This window comes from Camelus ferus, chromosome 1, assembly GCF_009834535.1.
Source record: "Camelus ferus isolate YT-003-E chromosome 1, BCGSAC_Cfer_1.0, whole genome shotgun sequence".
Lineage (NCBI taxonomy): Eukaryota > Metazoa > Chordata > Mammalia > Artiodactyla > Camelidae > Camelus > Camelus ferus.
Genome location: NC_045696.1, coordinates 69,976,321 through 69,999,206, shown reverse-complemented (window position 1 = coordinate 69,999,206; position 22,886 = coordinate 69,976,321). Strand labels below are relative to the sequence as shown.

At 47.1% G+C, this 22,886-nt stretch overlaps 1 protein-coding gene across 2 annotated transcripts in view; it reads right to left on the bottom strand.

The window, feature by feature from the left end:
* Nucleotides 1-3,867: 3,867 nt before the first annotated feature.
* The window catches only part of IGF2BP2 (insulin like growth factor 2 mRNA binding protein 2), a 146,352-nt gene continuing 127,333 nt past the window's right edge, over nucleotides 3,868-22,886 (bottom strand). For both annotated transcript variants that reach the window (XM_032482867.1, XM_032482859.1), the window contains 6 exons: nucleotides 15,361-15,429; nucleotides 14,512-14,628; nucleotides 10,675-10,749; nucleotides 9,118-9,249; nucleotides 7,041-7,154; nucleotides 3,868-5,696 (listed from right to left, as the gene is read on the bottom strand). In XM_032482867.1, the coding sequence (XP_032338758.1) occupies nucleotides 5,604-5,696; nucleotides 7,041-7,154; nucleotides 9,118-9,249; nucleotides 10,675-10,749; nucleotides 14,512-14,628; nucleotides 15,361-15,429 (600 nt within the window). In that variant the 3' untranslated portion in view covers nucleotides 3,868-5,603. The remainder of the gene's footprint in view (nucleotides 5,697-7,040; nucleotides 7,155-9,117; nucleotides 9,250-10,674; nucleotides 10,750-14,511; nucleotides 14,629-15,360; nucleotides 15,430-22,886) is intronic.

Genomic DNA, 22,886 nt, shown 5'->3' with positions numbered 1-22,886 from the left:
ACCATATACCTTTTGCACATTTTTGGTCTGTTAACATAATATGTATTTTGGAACTGTATTATTATGATTACTATATTTTGCTTCCTCTCCAAGGCTATTTTTTTGATATTTACATTCAGCTTCATTCAGCTCTAAATTTATATTTGCAACAACTTAAGTACTTCTAGTTTAACTGGCTTCATTGGTCACACAATTTTTTTTTAAAACATGAGTTTCATTTGGCTTCATTTTTAATTAATTGGAAACATTTTCATTTACTTATTTACAAGAAGGACATAGGAATACTCTTATCTGAATCCTTGCAAATAGGAATGTTACTGGAGTTTTCACACATGAAAGAGAACTTGGCTGGGTGTAAAAGTTCTTAAGACACGGCTCTTTTTCTCTTCAAAACTGGCTTTCTGACTTTTAGTATTGGAACAGAGATATCTGAAACTAGCTTTATTTCTGCTTTTTTTGGTTTTGTCAGTAACTTTTTTTTGATGTCTGTATCCTATTAGAATTTTAGTTCTACCCTCAAAATATGCCAGAATCTATCTAGATCTGAATCTCTATTTTCACTTGTTTGTAGGAAGATACTAGTTTGTTGTGATGTAACAAAGGCCATATTAACAACGGCTTATAGAAGATAGAATGTTCTCTCTCAGGTGCCAATTTGAACCTAAGAAGTCAGTCCAGCGCTGAGGTAGCAGTGTCCCAGTGACAGGAATCTTCCTTAACACTTGGCTTCCATTTTGTGTTTTAAGATGGCCATTCCAGCTCCACCACGGCTCCTAGCTCCACATCTGCATTCCATCCAGTGGGAAGGGCAAGTGCTGGGTACACCTTGGAGATGGCAAGTATGCATGTTCCTATCTTTTTAAAAAGTAGTTGCATGAAACTAGACCAAGCCCTGCACTGGAGGTTTCCCATTCCATTTCTGTGTAGCTTGTAATTATTGTCCATCTCCCTTGCTTTTTAGTGTTGGGTTGTTTTTGTTTGGTTGGATTTTTCAGTCTGTTTTTGGTGCACTTAAGTTTTTTTTTTTCTTTTTTGATGTTTAATGGGAAATTCTAAGAAGGAACACTGAAGGCTGCTAAATAACCAGAATCCATTTTTGACTTAGAAGTCCCTTGTTATACATCAGTTAGAATCAAAGACTGACCGTTGTGTTCAAACTTTTTATTTTACAGATGAGGAGAGGCTGTGATGTGTACAAAGTTGTATCGCTAGAGTACAGGCAAGCAGGGACAAAACTTCTGGGCCTGGGCTTTCTCTTATCTTCCTGATGATAAAGCGAGACTCCCTAGAGATCTGGTACAGGGTGCCCGTCCCTGCCTTCAGGCCTGCCCTAGGGTCATGGCGTGCTCCCCCGCCCCTGGGAAGCCCCCATCACCGCCTGTGGCTCTGTCCCTTGAGCAAGGCCTCTCATGCACACTATCCACTACTGTGGCTTTGGAAGCTGTAGGATGTTGGAGCCGGGGGTAGTATTCCTTCACAATATGGTGTTTGAGAGCTGAGAGAAAGCAAGTCCCAGAGATGAGGGATGACTGGAGGAACTGAGAAGGGAGGACAGGACATCAGGAGAGTTGTTGGCAAACATTAGGAGAGTTGTCCTAAGTCAGGTGTAGCAGCCGCTGTGTGGGGGGTTGTAGGGAGAGTGGATTTCAGATGGGTGGAAGGCGGACCTGAGACTGGGCTGCACGTGGACAGAACTGCCCATCTTAAAGCCGCCGTTTCCCTTGCCAGCTGCTGGAGGGATTCTGGAGGACATTTTTCCAGATTAGAAAGTGGACCAAACGACCTCAAAGGTCCTTTCCCAATCCTGCTAGTCAGTGAATCTAGGATTGAGACTAGGTTTTGCCAGGTTCGGAGGGTGACTGGAAGTAATTTTGTAGCTTTGGGAGAATTGGGGACATTCAGGAGTCATAGAAGTCAGTGAATATTGGAAATTGTTGAAATTACAGATAAGTTGAGGCCGGGATCAGATTCAGTTTGGTTCTTCATTCAGAGTTTGCCCTGGTCACTAGAAGTTAATGGAGGTAAATGGGAATATTCTTCACTGTTACTGTCAGCCACATTTGAGAGATCAGATTAGATCCTAACATGGGAACAAACCAAGTATCTTCTATCTGTGACCGAATCACTGCTTTTACAAGAGAATACAGGGAGCTTCAAGGTCAGGTGAGAATCTAGTTTTGTTCCATGAGGCTTCTCCTCATGCTGGCTGTTTCTGGGAGAGCAGGAGCTAGTAAGAGCACTCGTGGTTTCTAGAAAGACAGTGACTCTATGTGGCTGCTGTGAGCTAGAATAGAAAATCAACCTGCGTATGGGTAAGTCTTAAATTTTAATTCACCAGCACCTTAAGGGGAACGGAGAGATGAAATAAAAGGTGGTGGTAACAACTGTCAGCACGCATCAGGGGTATTTTCTAGCGGTGTTGTCAGACATGAGTGGTAGCAGGCCAGGGACTTCCATTAGACTTCAACTGTCCTTTTATTTTGTGTAAAATTAAGTTCAATTAGGACTTTTTGTGATGTCAGGATGTCTTGTCAAGACAGGAAATGTCTGGGATTTACGGCAAAAAAAAAATGAATTTAAAGTTTGTAAGTCTGGGCCCGCATGCGGTGAGTAACCCATCAGAGCCCAGTGCACACACACAAGGCTGTTCTTGTTTACAGTGAGATGCGACAGGATTTCGTCCTGTGAAGGGATGGTCTCATGCTTGTGCTGCCCTTGGGATGTTCAGGAGAGCCAAGTCCAAGTGCTAAATAATCCAGCACTTGGGTTCTCAGAAAAATGGGTTGTGGGGAGAACATCTTCGCCTAGGAGCAAGGCCAGCTGGTCTGCCTCCTGTCTCCTGTCTCTTCACGTGCACCCCCTTTGTTTTTTGCAATGCTAGGACAGTTTCTGGGGCCTCCGTACGAGGGCAAGGCAGGCGTCGTCTTAGCGCTTCCTTTCCTGTCTTTCACATGTTCAGCAACAAGTATTTTGGAAATGGGCAGTTTAGGAGCTAGAATTAAACCTCAAATTCTGCCATCTAGGATAAAGGCCAAGGCATGAAATCTGAGCAGCGGAGCCAAGAGAGTGCCTTTTTGGAGGTTCCTGTGTCTCCTCTCTCCCATCCTGACTTAAGATTCATTACCAAGCCCTTTGGCCTGTATTTAAAGCCCTTCATTTAAAGGTGTGGCATTTCTCTGTTCACCTGACTTGCAAAGGGGCTTCTAAGTGGAGCGGGACCATCCTTGTGCAACCTTATCATGTCGCATCGGTGGGAGTGCCAAGTACAAGCACCCCTGCACCCCACCCCCGGCCCACCCCCCCGTCAGTCCGAGGTCCACCCTGTCCTTCTCTGATCTCCTGGAATACTTAGAATTGGGCTTCTGGGGAGGGGTGAAGTACTTCTTCACTTAAATTGTCAGGCATGTTATCCTCTCCCTCTCCCCACATAGAAATAAGCCCTTTTCCTGACCAGGCTTAACGTTTCTTAAAGATAAGGGCCGGTCTCACCTGGTTACTATGCAGTCAGTATCCACCCCTCTAGTTCTGTGGTTCTCCAGCACATACAGGACCCACCCAGAGGGCTCACTGGAACAGACTGCTGGGCCCCACTCTCAGAGTTTCTGACTCAGGTGGACCCTGAGAATCTGCATGTCTGACAAGTTCCCATCTGACACTGATGCTGCTGGTATGAGGACCACAGTCTGAGTGCCACTGACCTAGTGTAGCTTCTCCCAAGACCTGTCCGGAGGAACCAGCCTCCTCAGGGTAGCTTCCCAGTCCTGACGGTACACATTGCCTGGTTCCCGAGGCCCCCTCAAAGGTGGAACTCAGCTGATGCTTTGGGGTGGGCGATGCTTAGTAAAATAAGAGACCAAGACACCAGGATCTTGTTAGCTGGATATATTTCTTTTTTGTTTTGTTTTGTTTTTGTTTTTGTCACAGAACACTGTTTGCAGTAGAGGAAACTGGCATTGCAGTCTGGTGGTAAAATGGCTTGTTCACATAAACCAGTACATGTTCATCCTTTAGCGCAAAAAGCCCTAATGGCGCGTACCCTATTGAAATTCAGGACATCTCCAATATTCTCTCTCTCTGTTTTTCTTTGTCATCTTTTTTTTTTAAAAAACATTTTCAAGGTTTGTCCAAAAGAAGGCCATATAGGTTCTTGGCTAGCGGAAGACAAGTCAGAACAGCTGTTGCACACTTGGACTGTCACCTTCTCCAGGCTGGCAGTTGATATCTTATTTTTTTTCCAACTCATTTTTATTAAAAAAATAAAAAAATGCTCCAACTATCAGTTTTACAAAATCTCTAAGGGAAACACAAGAGCAAGGTGCTGAGGTAAAAAACACCTGAGGTAGCTTTTTTTGTGTGTTTTTTTCTCGTTAAAAAAATCTGTAAATTTAACGCCCTGGGCCAACGACCTCGTGTAAATTGCTATTTTCCTCCATATTTTTTTTTAAAAGAAAGAAATCATTTCACTGAATATTGATGGCTTATACACCAAAATGTAAAAAGACAAAATACATTCTTTCTTTGTGGAATATTTCTTTGTTTGGTTGGTTGGTTGGTTTGATGGGTTCCTGTTTTCCTCTTCCAAAATGCTAGGACAAGTACCATTGACTCTTGTTCTTTTGAGTAACCAAGTGTAAGTTGAGGCTGGTTTGTGTGTTTCGCTTTTGTTCCTTTTGTGTGATGTGATACTCAGAGCACTGCTTTGCCTGGGGGGTGCGTAGATACGGGAATTGAGACAGAGGGATGAGGGAATTAAAAAGAACAGGGGATGGAGAAGATGGGGAGGGAGGGAGGTGGGGGAGAGATAAACAGAGACAGAGAATTATATAGCAGTATGCAAAAACCAGTTTAAAACCTGTGAAGCAAAGAGAAATGGATGTGTGAGCTAGACAGGGATGAAGAGAGACAGAGTTTCCTCTTCAGAGAGACGGTATCCCTTCTGTTGACGTACACAGGTGATCCAGAACTGCCATGAGTGTCCTTCGATGAGATTTCCCTCCAGGTGAATTTTGTGTGGGTGGCCTTGAAGCTCCTTACTAAACCATTAGACCTCCCAAAGAATGACTTTAAAGTCTAGAAAAGCCTGCTTTCTCTTTAAAAAGAAAGAAGAATTAATAATTGATTAAAGATTGGAGTTAGTTGAGTTATTTGATATATTATTTCTAAAATATATTAACGCTGCAGGCACCCTGTGGAGCCCACAGGCCACATATCTTAACATCTTTCCCCTTCTAATATGTACATACATGTACAGAGACAATTTTCCACAAAAAGAAAAGGGCGTGAATTTTGCTTTGCTTTGAACACGTTCACCTATGTTAGTTCAACTAAAAGGGATAGCGTGGTGGGCGTGAGGGAGAGATCCGGGTGGAGGGTGAGGTGGGCGGCGGGAAAGCCTGCAGAGGCCCCGGGGCGGTGGGGGGCTGGCTGGGGCCGCCCGCCCTCCCGCCGCCCCCCGGCCCCGGGTTCTCAGGGCCTCCACAGACTTCACGTTCCTCAGGATGGTCTTTGGTTTGCTCCCGATCTGGCTGGCTGTGTTTGGTCTCATTCTGTCAGGTGTTGGAAGGGCTACATTCATCCGTTGTTTGCTGGTGCCTGTGGGAGCCTCACTTGCTGCGCTGTGAGGCGACTCCCTGAGGATATTTCTGCTCCTGCTGCTTCACCTGTTGTACAATTTCCCTGATCTTGCGCTGTGCAGTCTGCAGCAGGGGAGAGGAGGGGGACGGGGGAAAAAAGGAACCCAGTTCTGAGGACAGGCAGTGGGGGGTGCAGAAGCGGGGCTGGGACTTGGGAGAAGGAGGTGGTAAACTCAGAAAGTGTCATCTACGCGCTGAGGTCCTTACTCTGGGGGCTTTTTCTGCCTGGAAGTCAAGTGGCAGAGTTCCCTACCCCTACCCTGCTGTGGGGCGGATGAGGGTTTGGGACCCCAGAAACTTTCAGGGAATTGCTGGACAGACAGGCTGGGAGGCAGAACCAGGGCACCGGTGACTAGGGACCCTGCAGGGTTCACACAGCATGCTCCTCCTGGCTGCATGTGCTCCAGCTTCCAATGCTGCCCTCCCCACCCCCACCTCCCAGAGTTACTACGTTACTACGAAGAATGATCATGTACTGCTAGGAAAGATGGACAGTGAGAGGGATGGGGGAGAAAGTGAGAAACTGGCCTAGACACTACCCTGAACAATCGGGGGAAATGCACGAACCCAAACCTGCTCCCACTGCAGGGAGAACCCTAAGACCGAACTGCAGTAGCGTGGTTCAGACCCACGTCTGGGCGCTGGAAGAGCTGGGAGGGGAGAGCGTAGGGGCTGTGGCCGGGCTCTGTGTGGAGAGGTCTCAAAAGGCGCTCTGGGAGCAGGGGCAGCAGCAAGGCAGATGACTGTCCCTGACAGTCAGGTCTCCTGGCAGAGGCTCTGCGTTGAGAGCACAAGCTGACATTCAGACCAGCCTTCAGTGCCAGCTTAGAAGCCCCCGCCCCCTAAAATAAAGGCATCAAAATGAACCGGGCCACACGATGCAGAGTCACTGGCCCGTCTGACTGGAAAAGGAGCAGCTGTGTGGAGCCCTGTGTCCTGAGGGGGTGGTAGGGAGGGAGGGGTGTCGTCAGGAGGTGGAAGAGAAGAAAGAGAAAGGAAGGTGTCCTGAGATGACTTTAACCCGTAACTGTGAGTTTCTGGCACCCAGGCAGGCTCTTGGGGCCTGGCTGGGTTCCCTGCGGATGGCCCTTGCCTGGTATGTGGCTCCTAGCAGGGGAAGACTGGGACTGAGGCCTGAGTAGGAAGGCGAGGAGACAGGAGAGCTCACAGCTCAGCATTTCAGGGGCTTGAGATGTGCTGGCTTGACTCCAAAGCCCTACCCTCTTCCTCAGGCTCCTCTGGCAGGCCCAGGGGAGTGCGGCAAGCTGAGGAACACCCACCCTGCTCCGTTCCGTCCACGTGTACCCAGGGTAGGGTGCAGGGCCTGGGGCCACCTGACAGGTCACCAAGAGCTGAGAGACTTGAAAGGAGATTAGCAGGAGAGATGGACTCTCACAGCACAGGTACCTGGCTGGCAAAGAAATGCCCAATAATTCTGACAATCACTTCCTCATTTTCATCTGGCGTTTGGTCACGAGGCACGATGACTTCTGCACTGGTTAAGTTCTGTAGTTCATTCACCTGTGAAGGGAGAAGAGTGGGCTCAGGAGGAAGTGGAGAGGGGAGTGACGGAGGGCAAGGAGGCTGCAGCTGCTCCCTTTCCTTCCATCTAGGACGCCGCTGGGGGCGTCCCCGGTGCAGGTCCCACAGGGCCATGCTGATCGGGGCCCTGGGAGGCTCAGTGGCACGGAGAGGGAGTACAGCCCCTGACTTCATGGAGCTGCTTCTCGGGTGAATCCTCATTCCAGAGTTCCTGTCAGTGTGGCTCCTACACAGGCTCACAGTTCCCCCAGGCTTCCTGATAATCCGGGGAGAGCATCGCTCCTGGACATGCTCTCCCGGGGCCCACCGTGAGCTGCCACCGCCCCTTGTCTGACTCACCAGAGCAAACTTTCCTTTCTCATTAGGCCCTGCTCTGTTCTCCGCTCTTCACTTTCATTTTTGCCTCCCTCCCCCTGGATAGCTCACTTGTCCCTGCTGCTAAGTTCCTCTCAGGCCCACCTCCTAAAGCTGTCAGCCCAGGCTGGTCTCCCCTTATCTGAAGCCCATTTCCTGCGCCTCATCACCAGCATCAACAAAACCGTACCTCCCGAGGGCTGGCCCCCGGCCCTGGCCTCCGAGTGCACAGATGGTTCGGCACGTGCTCAGCAGACAGCTGACAGGTTCAAGGGGGTGCTAAGAATTCAGTGACTGGTTCTAAAGTAACCAAAGAGGACATCGAAGAGCTCAGAATTCTCCTCCCCGTGGACTATCTGCTCTCTTTTGCCTCCTGCATCCAATACATTCCTAGATCTGGGGAACCATCTGCAGTCCATGCAACTGTATTCTTTTGCATAAAGGTGATTCATTATACCTAGAACTTGGCTGTGATTCCTTTGGTGTAAAGATAAAAGATAACAGCGCTCGCACACGCACACACACAGGAGTCTAGTGAGCCCCCAGATTCCTGTTGCCTAACACAATCACTTTGCCATCATGCACTGGCTCTGCCAGACCTTCTCAGGAGTCATATTCCTGCCACGTAGGTAAGGCGTGTTTCTTGAACACACCTGTGTCTGACAGACTATCTGCTCTTCCCTACAGGCTTGAGTTAATTCCTGGGCACTTTTCAAATTACATTGTGTTACTGCCACCTTCAGGCTGAAAACCTTGATTAATTGTTTAAACTATTTCCTTCTCACCCACCACCTTATTGCTAACCTAGTTCTTCTGTAGCAGATGGCTATTTTGGGGAAACAGCCAGAAGACAGAATCTGGAGGTGGGAGAGTCAGGGCCCCTGGAGGCATTTGTCAGGAGAGTTTGAAGAGCCAGACCCCACGGGCCTGTGAAACCTAGAGAAGATGACAGCCTGCCACGTGGGCTCGGGGACACTTCACTTTACTGCACTTTGCTTTGTCGCGCTTCACAGATACTGCGTTTTTTACAAGCTGAAGGTTTGCAGCAACCCTGCATCAAGCAAGTCTGTCGGCGCCATTTTTTCAACAGCATTTGCTCACTTTGTGTCGGTGTCATATTCTGGTAATTCTCACAGTATTTCAAACCCTCCACCAGCAAAAAGATTATACTTTGCTGACAGCTCAGATGATGGTTAGCATTTTTCAGCAGCAAAGTATTTTTTAATTAACTGTTCTTTTAGACATAATGCTATTGTATACTTACTACAGTCTAGTATAAACATAACTTTTATTTGCACTAAGAAACCAAAAAAATTGTGTGACTCGCTTTATCAACTGCAGTGCTCTGGAGCCAGATCCCACAGTACCTCCAAGGGGCGCCTGTGGACTCTGGGTGGGACTGCGCCTGCTACTGTTTCCCTGCTGCTACCCGTGTGGGTTTACAGGGGCAGGAAACAGCCTGCCTGGCTCAGCACCATGGACTTGAGGCCCTCGGTTCTGGATGATGCTAATTACATTTTGTCTTGAAGAGCCACTGGGGGTCTGAGGGAATTCAGGAGGGGAGACAAAGCCCACGGAGCGCACTCACGGTTTTGCCGCCCTTGCCGATGACGCGGCCGGCTGTAGAGGAGGGCACTCGGATGTGGGCTTCCAGCTTCACTTCTTCTTTGGGGTTAAAGAAGTTTTCTTCTTTCAGTTTCCCAAAGATCCGTCCCTGGGCCTGAGAGAGCAAGACATGACGGGTGACTCTCACCCCTCTAGACAGTCAGCTGCCAGTCACTCTGCTTTAGCAGCGCTGCTAGGGAACTGGCAAGTCTGCGCCACCGCACCACCCAGCCCCAGGCTCACGGGCCGGACACCGGGTGGCCAGGCACCCCCTCAGCTCGCTCAGACCCGGCAGGCATGCGCTGCTGCACCCAGTGAGGGCACCTGGCAGACATGCACGGCCACTCCCGTGTGTCGGGGTTTCCACATGGTCGCACAGGAAGCTTACTGTGTGCAGGGACAGGGTGGAACTATTAAGTCTAACTTCCATATCCCCAGCACCTGCAAACGTCTAACTGAGTGAATTTATCCGGGGGATTCTTCCTCCCATCACAGTAGGTTGAGACTTCTATTATAGGGTGGAGGGAGGGTGGTGGTGATGGTATTTGCTGTTTGATGTCTAACTCCTGAGCCTATGTAGCCAAGAGGTTGCTGTTCTTTTTTTAAAAACCTTTAAGAAAAATTGAGGTATAATTTACATAACCTAAAATTCAGCATTTTAAAGTGCCCACTCCAGTGGTTTTTAGTATACACAATGTGCAACCTGAACATTTCCATCCCACTTCCCCAAATAAAAACTGTACCTATTAGCAGACAGTCCCAGTTCCTCCCTTTCCCCAGCCCCTGGCAACCACTGGTCTGCTTTCTGTCTCTATGGATTTGCCTTTTCTGGACATTTCACATAAGTGGAATCTATAGTATGTGGTATATTGTGTCTTCTTTCACTTAGCGTAGTGTTTTCTAGGTTCATCCGTGACGTAGTATACATCAGAATTTCACTCCTTTGTATGGCTGAATGATACCCTAGTATGTGGATAGACCACATTTTGTCTATCCATTGATGAATTAAGGGGTTATTGTTCTTGAATGTTTACACCTGTGTTAATTTTTCTACTCAGACACATTTTAAATATTTTTAATAAGGATTATACTTTTATAAATAAATGTTTCTGACTTTTAGAAAACTCAAGTTATAATTCTCCTAGCGGAGAAAAGAGCAAAAACAAAACAATGCACCCCACCAAACAACTTCCAACAAACCGAGCGACTTCCCCCTCACACCCCGTGTTTGGGTCCCATCTTCAGAACTGCGACTCAGGGATAAGAGATGTTCCCGAGGGGGTGCTGTCTGAACTGGGCACTGACAGATGACCCCCTTTTCCATGGGAGGGGAGGGGGCTCCCGGCAGAAGGGGCAGGCTGGAGGTGGGGAAGACAGGGTGGCTCTGAGACTAGTGAGCCGCGGTAGAAAAGGAAATGAAGGTTGGGACCCAAAGAAGAGCCCGAACCAGCCTCTGGAGTGGCTGTCCCTCCTAAGGCCCTCAGCTTCGCCTACCAGGCTGCCCTGTGCCCACAGGGCTGAGGGGGTTCTTGGCACTGACCTTGAACTGGGCTTCAGGTGGGCCGGTGATGATGACCATCCTTTCGCTGACGTCTGGGCCTTCCGCTGGGGCGATCTGTGGTTCACAGGGAAAGGGAAATGCTGCTTCTGGGCTCTGTCCTCCTTGTGGACGGCACACCCACTATCAGGAGAATAGAGGACTCTGCCTTTGCACCTGGCGCTTTGTCTGACCTCTGCTGCTTCCACTCGGGGCCTTAGGAGATTATGACCACGGTGCCCAGTATCAAATTTGGGTCTCCAGCCACCCAGGCCGAGTTGGAAGCAGGTTAGCAGTTACTGCCTGTCCCTGCCCTACGCACCAGCAGTGACTGGCCTTTCACCAAGGAGCTCCACCAACCCACCCGGGGCCCAGAGGGGAGGAGCAGCTGGTCTGCAGAGGAGTTAAGTTGGAGCCAGCCTGCAGGGAAGGGAACCCTGGTTCTCTTTCTCTGCTCTTAGGCAGCCGGCTGCCAGGGACAGTCAAACTAGAATGGGTGCGACTAGGCCCAGCTCCTCCACAGCACATGAACCAACTGTGATGGCACCAGAACAAGAATGAGGACACCTTGGTTCCAGTGCCGGCTCTGCAAGTCCCTCCCTCCCCAGGGGTAAAACATGACGGCTGAAACCTGGAAAGCGTGAAACCTACCCTCTCTCCGTGAATCTGATGCCTTCTATAACACAGCTCAAACAACGGATCAAGCACGCATTTTTTTGATAGAGATCCTCTTTACATTTTTTCCCCCTGCGTACACTGCCTTATTCCAAAAACCTTTAAGGTAGCTTTAAAAATAAATATAATATAGCAAGATTGGAATTAATTTAAACTAAGCTGAGTTAAAAGTACCCCAGGCATTTAGGAATGAGCTAGGAGTGAAGTGAGTTCACAGATGTATCCCCCAAGTCCTATACACTTGCTCAGGTGGGCCACTACAGACTCAGTTCTAAGCTCAGAGTACATACAAAGAGGAGACAGGCTCAATTACTGGGTCATAGTGTCCCTAAAGCCAAACGAAGTCAGTGGCTTGGGGAAGACACCATCCCCAAGACTGAGCTGTTCAGAGTTGATGTGATTCACCACTGACGGCGTCACTGCAGTTACTGACTGAACCACGTGTCACAGCCTTGGGCTCCCCCAGGAGGACCTCCATCTCCACAAGGGTTAATTTTGTTTCTTTCAGTACATGCCCTACACTGGGCTGCATCTGCAGACCTCAGGGTCCCATGTCGCTGTCCCAGCTTTACCAGGAGGACATGTCCAAGGCCTGCTATGAATCATGCCTGCTCTGAAAGGAGGACCCCTTCTACAAGACCTTCGAGAGGATCTGGCCCTGACTACTCAGTGGCACGAGGATGAACCTGAGACACAGGTCACCGACCAGAGTGGCTTGAGGACTTCCCTTTGCTGCGGACAGACCACCTGCCAGCCTTCAACTGCAGGGCAGTGGCCTCAGCCAAAATACACAGGCTGCAGTGTGCCCAGGGGCTGAGGCCCTCCAGCCACACAGACTGGCCCCTGAGACCACTGGCAGGGGCCCCTATCTCTACTTCCAGACCCACAGGCGCCATCAAATCTAGCCCTTGTCTCCAAGAGTAAATAAGAGTGACAGGAGCACAGGCGTGGTGGTTCCCAGTTCGGACATATCCAAACTGAGAAGGGCTGAAAGGCTGATTCACGGTTCATCTTGACCCAATCAGTTCTCACGGCTGCCTTGCTCAGCCTTCTCAAGGCTGCCTTCTCACGGCTGCCTTGCTCAGACTCTGTTCCCACGTGCTAGAGTAAAGCTCTCCCCTGCCCTGGCAGCATCAAACATGCCTCTAGCTGGGGCCCCTGAAGACTGGCAAAGCAGGATTCGGGGCGGGGGGTGGTTCTGTGGAGTTAGTTCTTTAGAGACAGATGCTGTCACACACTTGTCAAGATAAAGGAATAGCAAAACTAGACTGATTTTTTAAAAGTAGGAACTGTCTCTAGCAAATGCTTGGCTTCCCTGGTTTCCTCTCCTCTCCTGCTCTGAACAGAATCGGGGCTTGGGAAAGAGAAGCGGGGTGGGGAAGCAGGTTGTTGGCCTGCACGTAACCAGGTAACCGGGTGGCAGAGCCCGTTCTGCCCCCTGCTCCAGCCCGGCTGTCTCCACCCATCACGGAGGTCACACCACCACTCAACTCTGCTGGGACACAGAGGGACTAAGGGGATGCTATGCAGGGAAGCCCAAGGGATTGACCCCTCTCTATTTTCCCGAAGGCTTGCTGGAACAGTTCTGGAATAGCACTCCAGTTGCTATGGTGGAAAGAACACTGGACCAGAAATAGGACAGCCTGGTCCAGTCTTGGCTCTCAGTCTTTAGCTCTGTGGCCGTCAACACGTCAGTGAAACTCTGGGCCCTGGTTCCTTACGGGCAACAGGGAGTGGAGAGTTACTGCTGCAACTTGCCCCAGGAGGCGCTCAGTAGCCTACAGGTCAACAGAACTGGTATCTAAGAGCCAGCCCTGCCACCTGCCTGCCTTGGCTGTGTCCTGTTACCCAACCAAGTCTCACCTTTCTCAGGGGAAAAAGGAAGGATTTGATGAGACAATCCCTCAAGTCCCTTTTAGTTGAAATGAGTCTCATTCTGTCCCCTGCACCACATCTCAGACAACGGGACTGGACACCGGGAGCAGCCCACGGGGCGCAGCCAGCCCAGTGGTTGTCCGCCTCACCCGTGCTTGCTACCACAGAGGGCCGGCCCGCGCGGCTGGTCAGTACCGGGCTGGGGTCTCACCCGCAACAAGCCTGCGGGGTGCAGAGGCCCTGGGCCGCCGCCACAGCCCACCCACACCTCGGGCTCTCATCCCATCTGGGTGCTTTGCAGACGAGATAAATGAATCCTGAGAGGGGAAATGATTTACCTACATTAAATTCTTTCCTGGTCTCACTGCAATCCTCATTCTGCACGACTCAGAAAGTTTTGTTTTTGTTTTCCCTCCAGCACACTTGCTGTGGGAGAAATTCCAGCTCTTCCTGGGGAGAAAGTGCAAGCATTCTTTCTTTCCAAGTCATGAGACTTCTTGTTCGGAATTCCGGGTTGTCCCATGGTAGCGAATTATTTTACGTAACAACGGAAACTCTGTTTCCGAAAAGTGCTTCATGAAGCTCGGGACGTGCTCAGCATTCTGCCCGTGAGTCAGAGCTGATAGCTGGGCTTGGAGCACGACCAGGGTCGAATAATCCTCCCCTTTCAGCTTCCCTGACTTCTCTTCCCGCTGTGCTCTGGTGGGCAGGATGTGGGTCCGAAACTGCGGCTCCGTCCGCACTCAGCCATGGCGTAAATCAGGGGCCTTCCTTCCTGAGCCTCCCAGTCCCAGGGCTGCGTCTCAGGTCATGTCACCAGCTTTTGTTTATCTAAGGCTTCATCACCGCTTTTCAAAGAGTTTTTCATTCAAATTGTTTTTTCAAAGTTCAAGGGTTTCTGAAGCAGAAGCTAATTAAAGCACCAAGCACTGACAGCTGCTGAGTATACATTCTCACCCCCCGCCTAGACCCCTCCCCGCGCTTGGGGGGCTCCTCAGCCTTTGTTTTATCTTCCTGAGGAGAGGACAACTGGTGGCCCAAAGAGGACCAGGCTGGCTTATCTATTACTAGTACTTTTTCCTAATTCATTTCTTAGTTAAAAAAGAGTAAGAAAGGCAAAGATGAGAGCTGAGAGGAATAGTCCTGGGGGCAGCTTTTCCAGACCCTGTGGGATTTTGTCCCTGGATGGTGTGAGCGTGGCCCGGAATGGACAGAAGGAACAAAGGGCATGGGGTGGACAGTGGGGATGGAAGAGGGTGGGAGACGGGCGGCTTCAGAGAGCAGCTTTACCTTGATGGAGGCCCCGGCAAATCTGGCCAGCTGTTTAATGTGCGCGCCTTTCTTGCCGATGATGGCTCCCACAGCCTGGGTGGGGATGAAGAGATTCACAATCTCCTGCTCTGGATACTGGAAGGACAAGACCAGACAGAAGACATCATTCCCACTGGGGTGACCCCGGTGCCCGTGGAAATGGCCGGAATCCCACATGGGATCCTTCGGCGGCCTGGGCGCTGCAGGTGGGAAGCTGGAGGGATGAACCTGGATGTGGGCTGCACTGACTACATGACAACCAGAGTACAAAATCCCCTCGGGCAGCTGTGAGTGTGCTGGATACAGCACACTGCCTGTTCACGGGCTTTCTGACAAGCGGTATGTATTTCTCCTGCATCTTCATCCAAGGAATCAGCAGCCATGAAGCTTACCTTGTCAGAGGGAACAGAGAGCTGCCCGGCCCAATTCGTAGGCAGGAGCAGCATTTTCACTGGAGTGAAACGAGACTGCAGCTAAACCCACCCTGACAAGGCCACGCAGGGATGGCCCTGAGAAACGTGGGTGAGGCCACAGCGGTCCCTGCTTTCCCTGCTGTAGGGTCTTTGGGAATGACACGGCCCTTTGCTGGACTTGGTTTAGAGAACTTTGGTACCTCTGTTCTTGAACCCAACACCACCACCTGGTTTGACCCGTTGCTTGCCCCTCTGCACCAGCGTCCTGCCACCCGTAGGATGCCGAGCGGGCAGCATCAATGCTCCCGAGAGCCTCTAGTGCGCTCGAGTGCTGGGTGTCTGGTGTGCTTATGCTCCGTGATGTGGTCAGTCATGCCAAGGACTGCGTGCTGCCCGCCCCAGGAGAGGCACTTACTGAGTGATGATGTGGGAACGGGCCGAACTGGTGCGGGGGGTACAAGCTGGAGAAGTATCCGGAGTGGGTCTGCAGCGGGAGAGAAACGGTCAGTCAGCAGGGGTTCTCAGGACAACTCACCAAACACAGGGAGGCAAGATCCCAAAGGCAACCCAGGCTCCCTGCACCGTCACCAGGCCGCACAGCTGTCTGCATGCCTGTCCCTCTGCAGCTCAGACCTCTGCTCCCTCCCCCCACAGAGAACTGGCTGGGTGAATGTTCCTCATTTCCGAGTTGAGCCAGGCTCTAGGCTTCCTAGGAACCCACTGCCACAGGAGGAGGGGCACACATTTCTTAATCTGCCCTCAGGCAGAGAGGCAGGGCCAGTGGCTTCTACTTTCTGAGGAATTATGAACCATGGAGCAAAAGAACAGAGTGCTAGGACAGTATTCACGAGTTATTCAGAACAAGCAAAGGTGCTCCTGGGAAGTCAGAAGGAATGGAGATTGAGATAGAGAAACTGAAAACAAAATCAAGAGAGAGAGAGAGAAAAAAAAAAAAGAAAATGAAAGAATAAGGGGGAGGAGGAAGGCAAGGGACAGGAAGGCAAATGTGGATAGAAGAAAACAGCTATTAAGAAAATAGCATTAATTTTAAAAGTAGCTGCTTTTTACTGAATACTTACTGTGTACTAGGCATTGTGGTACTTTATATCTATTTATAAAATCTCTTAATCCTCACACCAGTCCTGTGAGACAGGAATATATCTGTTTTTGTATATTTTTATGGGCAGGATGTTAAGGAGTCAGAAAAGTCCAGTTCACTGTGCTTTACACGTAAGGCTGAGTAAATGCTGGCATGCCTATTACAGCATGGGGGTGGACACATGGCCATTACAGGAGGGGGTGGACAGCTCTGAGCACCATGGAACCAATCCCCGAGGGCCCACCTAGCAGTGGTCAGACATGATGAGACTTGGAGTTAGGGGGCACAGCTTTCACTGAGGGCCCGTGAGCAAACCTCCTGGTGTCCTCTGTCTCCTGAATAACCAGTAGTGCTGGACTCTGAGCATAACTTTGCTGAGGACTCATTAAAGGTAAAATGAAACTATTCCTCTTTTTGAGCTTGGACAGTAGACTTCTGACCTCAGGGGAAGAGAGATGTAAACATGGTGGGGAGCTTCCCCTGGGGTACTCTGGGTGCCCACAGCACCTGCTGGGGATGGAGGACGGAGCTCTGCCAAAGGAAGGGAACCATCCTGTAAATGCAAGACTTTGCTCTTACGACGCGGAAAGAGGCTGCAATGACACCTCATGCCCACAAGAGGGGGCTATGAGACCAGCATTCACTTAGCAACCTCCACTTCTGCGAGGAAGCTGAGTGAAGCTGGTTTTAGTTCCCTTGGTCCCATCTCTTTCTTCAAGAGCATCAGCTCCTGACCCTTCTCCATGCAGGTCTCTGTCCTGAGCCACAGTGGGTCAGGGGGAAATTCCTGCAGCTCTTCTGTCCAAAGCTCTACCTTGGGGAAAGGATGCTTCTGCCCCGCTCTCACCTGGAGGGCCTTTCCTTCAACTCTCAGCAGATACAGGTCTTCTGAATTGTGACTTGGCCTCTACGTTGACAGGCCACAGTGTAGCTCCATCCTGGGTTTAAATACTTCCAACGTAAACACTATCAAATTAAGATCTACCACTTGGGTTAGGGGAGGGAGTTGAGTGTAAAACGATAAAAAGAATTAGTTCCCCACTCCCCTTTTCATTCATGAGTTACAGCTGGAAAACTGTTGTGTAGAAAGAATCCTGAACTCAGCAATCAGGAGCTTGTTTCTAGTTGGGGCTTCATCATTAATCTTTGTGGATACAAGCTGGGTTTTGGAGTCAAAAGACCCCGACGACTTGAATCTGAATCACTAGCTCTATATAAGTTGGAATAATTTATTCAACTTTTCTGAACCTCATCCACAAATGGATTAAAATAATATCTATTGCTTGCAATACTGTCGTGAGAATTTATTCAATTGTTCATTCATTCATGCAAAAGGTATTTGAGCAAAGCACTGTTCTAGGTTCTAGGGACTCAACTATTGAGACAGAAAAGGTCACTGCCACCATGGAGCTTAGGTTCCGTGTCTGGGGAGACAGACAAGTATGTGGAAGAGAAGAACAGGAAGCCGTGAGGAAGGGGAGCTGTGGAGACGAGGGGAGGGATAGCCACTTCAGCTGGAGGGGCCTGGGAAGACTCTTGGAAGCGACCTCTGAGTTGGGAACCATGGAGGAGATGGAGTCCCATGCAAGGTACTGGGGAAGGAACATTCTAAGCAGGGTTCTTAAAGGTGCAGAGCTAGGAAAGGGGTTGGCCTGTTTGGAAAACAGGAAAAAAGTCCAGTATGGTGAAAGCGACTAAGGAAGAACAGCAGGATACGATGGGGAGGCAGGCAGTGCGAGATCACGCAGGGCCCTGTGGGTCTTGGTTTGGACATGGACTTGACCCTAGGTACGATGGATGCCCCTGAAGGATGTTACGTGGCTTCAGTGAGGTCACAGGAAAGGAGAATCCATCATCGGGCACCGAAGGGGCTCAGCTAGTGAGTGTTAAATGAGTTCTTATTTATCACTTATTGGAGCACAACTTCCATTTGCCATCTCTTCCCCGGGCTTACACAGAGTCTACAACCTCAAATGGAAGAGGTGCTTAGTCATAATGATCAAAAAGTAACCTGCTGATGACTTGAATAAATGTTCTTTTTAATGGGAAAGCAGGCTGTAGCCAACTGACAAACTGGGGCCCCAGAGTGGGGGCAGTATGGAACCCCACCCCCAATATGGCAGTTGGGGTTACTGTCTCTCAGGGCCCCCAGCTATTTTATGAGGAAGAAGCTACATTGATTATTTCAAAAGAATTATGACTTGGAGGGGTGCGGGGAAGAGGGGTTATGGTAAAGGTACCTCTGCAAGAGGTAACCCCCCCACAAAAAACCCCAGAGAGGCAGCAAGGGTGAGGGGTCCACTATTATCCACTGGTTCATTTCAAATTCTCAGTTTGAGGGAAAGTAGTGTTTGCTTTTCTTCTATGTCTGACTATGCTGGGGGTAGAAGAGGGGTAGATATGAAACACACTCCTGAAAATTTTAAATGAAATTATAAACAGCTGGGCCTGCATTTTTTGGAAGAACTGCAGGGTCCTCAATTCCCAACTCTTGTGTAACCCATCTGATGCATCACTTAGGTTACATTCTGAAGCATAAAGAAATCAGGGAGTGGGACGAGAGAGGGGTGGGAAAGAGGCAGTAAAGAGGGCAAGGTCAGGCATACAAATTAGGTTCAAGTCTACAAAGGGTTTTAGTGTGATGATGGAGTGGTGCTCTCCCTGGGAACCAGGGATGCAGACATGGGGGAGGGAGTGGACTTGGTCAGAGGGGTCAGAATCATGGGCAGAGCTGTTCAAGATTCAGAACGTGCAGCATTCTACCCCAGCTTGTCCAAGTGCCTCCTTACAGCCCCTGCCCACCACCCATGGGCTCTTAAAGGACCACCTCAGGAGCTGATGGGGACCAGAAATCGGTCAGCTAGCAAGAGACAGAGCCAAGCTTTAGGCACAGATCTCTTGCCCCTAGATCTTAACTGCTACCCCCAATACTGCCCTCTCTGAGAACATTCTAAATTCACTGGTTCAGGTGGGGCCTATGGTGTATGTTATGATAAAGCTCCCCTAGGGATTCTAATATGTCCTCTACTGAGTTTATTGAAGTACATGAATGGACAATTAAAATTCATTAGACATATACAGAGAATCAGCAGCATGAAAAAGGGAAGCAAACTTGAGCAAGGCAAGCAAATGACCTCAGTGAATTAATTCAGGAAAGAGGGAGAGCCTTTTTAAAAAGTCTGCTTTGATTTCCCAGTGAGATTCAAGAGGGCAGCGCTTTAATGTGTGAACAGACTGCCTTGAGGAAAAAGACCAATCAGACACCTAGGTTGATCTTAAAAATTAAAAACATGATTAGCAAAGTAAACACTCAATAGAAGCCATATAAACAGTAGCACAGACATCCCCGAAAAGCCAGTCAGAGGAGATGAACCCATGCAAAACAAAAGGAGGGCCCCAGAGGAAGCAAGAGTGAGAAGACCTACTCTCTGTCCGTCAAGTGTAAACTCCAGGAGGAGAAGCAACACTAAAATTACAGATGCAAAAGGTTTTCCTGACCCAGTGAAAAACCTGAATGTTCAAATCAAAGGGTTGAGTCAGATTTCTGATTTCCAAGGGTGAAGGTAAAATACTACAAAAGGCAAAAAAACGTAAAGACAAAGGAAAAAGAAGTTACCTACTAAAGAAAGAGAATCAGACTGGTAGCAACTTAACTGAGAAGCAAAATGCTATAAGTAATGTTTTCAGAATTCTAATGGAACTATGGCCCAGGAATTTCTAGACATCCAGTTGAACTTTTATTCACGCATTAGGGGAAAAAAAGGTGTTTTCAGATACAGAAAGGCTTAGAAATTATACTTACGTACTACTGAGAAAAAAGTTGTGAGGAAGTACTCCAGAAAAACAAAGAAACAAAAACAAGTAACTCAAAAAATGAGAGGATATGAGACACAAGAAACCACCTGCAGTGAGCAAAGAAACCAGTAAAAGTTTAGTTAATTCCAAATAACTGTGATTTATGAGGTTATGTATTGATTAATAAAGTTTAATAATTTGGACTAAAATTCCAGATTATTTCTAGAGTAATATGATCAAAATACATTAAACAAAATCTGTTAGAAATAAAGAATCTGAAAAAAACCATGATCAGAGTGAGAGAACAGTAAACTGCTCTCAAAATGTAACAAGTCTTACAGATAAAAGTAATTATATGGACAATACAGGTCACAATTAAAAGCTTGATTTTACAGCCATAAACGTAACTTTGAGTCCATCAGCAAAGGTGCATCGTTCCAAGTGGCCGTGACTTCCAAAATTTGATCATGTGTGAGCAAGACCACAAAAATCACAGCTGTTCCAATAACATCCTTTGAGCACAAAGTACAGGAAACAATTGCAAAAGAAAAGAAACTCTTAACTACTTAGAGGTTAAAACAATAGAAAAACCCCTAGCAAATCTGATTAAGAAAAGAGAAAGCACAAACACACGATGCTAGGAATTAAAAGAGAGAGAGAACCGCAAGTGTGCAGATTTAAAAGGCAACGGTCAGCTTTATACAACTTTGGGCCAATACATGTGAAAAGAGAGATGAAATGAATGCTTTTCCAAGAAAATATAAACTAAAAGCCAAGTCAAACATATATAAGAAACTGCAAGATTATAAACGACCTTCCTCCAAACAAAAGGTGCTAGGCCCAGAAAGTTTATGGACGGGTTCTATCAAATCTCCAAGGAACAGAAAATTCCTTTTATTCTTAATTTTCCCAAGAATAGTAAAAGTTGACTATCTTTCCAATTCAGTCTTCAAGAAAAAAGAAACTGCTGTTAAAACTGTCAAAGGTCCTATAAGACTACAGTAATTGCAGTGCAGACAGAGATGAATGGAACAGAACAGCCCAGGAATACGACTCAGTGGGAATTCAATGTAGGACAAAGCTGGCATTTCAAACTGAGGGATAAAACGGTGCATCACTCTGTAAGCGATTTGGGGAAAATGGTTATCCATTTGGGGAAAAAACAAATCCCTTTCTTAAAGTATAAGTCAAAATAAATTCCTTATGAATTATAGATATAAACAACAATCCCCGAAAACCAACAACTAAAAATTACTACTAAAAATAAGAAAACTTGGGAGACTGTTCAACTGCTTTACACACGGGAGAAGGCTTTTTCTTAGCATGACGTCAAAAGCCAGAAATCCATAAAGGAAAACATCTGTGATTTAACTAAATCCTTAAAATTTCTGCATAAATTCTATTAAAAGGAAATCTGTGAAAATTTTAAATGCAATACCCTTTGATGCAACAAATGCCATCTTAGAACTTACTTCCAGATATACTTACACACTTACGTATAAGGATATTTATTTTCACACTATTTGTAGTGGAGAAAGACTAGAAATAACCCAAATGTCCAAAAATAGTGTGCTCAGTCGAAAAATTGTAGTAAATTCATACAATGTAATACTAAGTAGCCATTAACGAGAACTTTGTCTAGCTATGGAAAGATGTCCATAATAAGTAAAAAACAAAAACAAACCAAAAACCCTGTAATTCACTGTGTATGGTATGATTCCATTTATGTTTTTGAATAATTGATTTTTATATGATTATGTGCTCAGAAAACATATTTTTTAATGTGTAAACATAACAGTGCTATTCTTCTGGGGAGTGGTTGTTGGGTGAAACATGGGTAAGAGAAAGAAGACTGAAGGAATCGTTTGCTATTTCCTTCATACAATACTTCATTTGTTCAAAATATATCTATTTTAAATTACTATGGCACAAGATACCACACATAAAACAAAGAGAAATGACAAGCTGGTGGAAAATACAACATGACAAATGGTTAACATCCTTAATATGTAATTAGCTGTTACAGATCACTAAGAAAAAGAAGAAGGGAAATGACATTAACAGCTAAGGTTCACACAGCAGTTACTGTGTGCAGACTTTAACTTATTTAATAACCCTCACAACAGCCCATGATATATGTACTATTGTTACCCCATCTTACAGATAAATGGCCAGTAAGCCCCAGAGTGTTAAATCTCGTAATAGCATCTTTTAAAGTATCAGACTGCAAGGAACAATTACATTGGTAGTGAGAGTATAGGAGGAGGAAATACTTTTCTAAGAAAAAAGAATATATATATATGTATATGTATAACTGAATCGCTGTGCTGTACACTAGAAACACAACATTCTGAATCAACTATACTTAAAAAAACAAACAAAAAACTTCTCTGTCACACACTTGATGGGAAAGAAAAGTACTACATTGTTTCTGTATCAAAACTTATTATATCTCAACATTCATATTTTATAGTTACATATAATATACAAAATTCATATATTCTTTGGCTCAGCAATTCTATTTCCAGGAATTTATTCTGAAGAAACAACTGAATAAAAGAACCAAGATATAGATATATAGATATATAGATATATATGGACAAAGATTTCCACTGTAGAGTGACAATTAAAAATATATATATATCACCTATATATTTATTATACATACATATAAACTGTATATATACCTACACACATATACATAGAAACACTGGCTATTTCTAGAGCAAGAAAAATTTTGCACTTTTACTATTTGCTTCTTAAATATTATTATGCATGTACTAATTTTATAACCAGAAAATAACAAAAAATAATAATTTTCCTACATACACATATGCATTCAAAGCTCCTAGAGTTGAGAGACCAACTCACACACGTGTGAGCCAGCTCTAAGGAGGTGCACAGACTTCCTGACCTTTGGATGCTAAGAGCAAAAGGACTAGAGTTTTGTGATGTATAAAAGCAACCAAGAAATACCCTAGTTCCTTGAGATCTGAATGCCTGTGTGACTGAAAAGCAATAATATCTTACAAGTATTTAAAGTATCC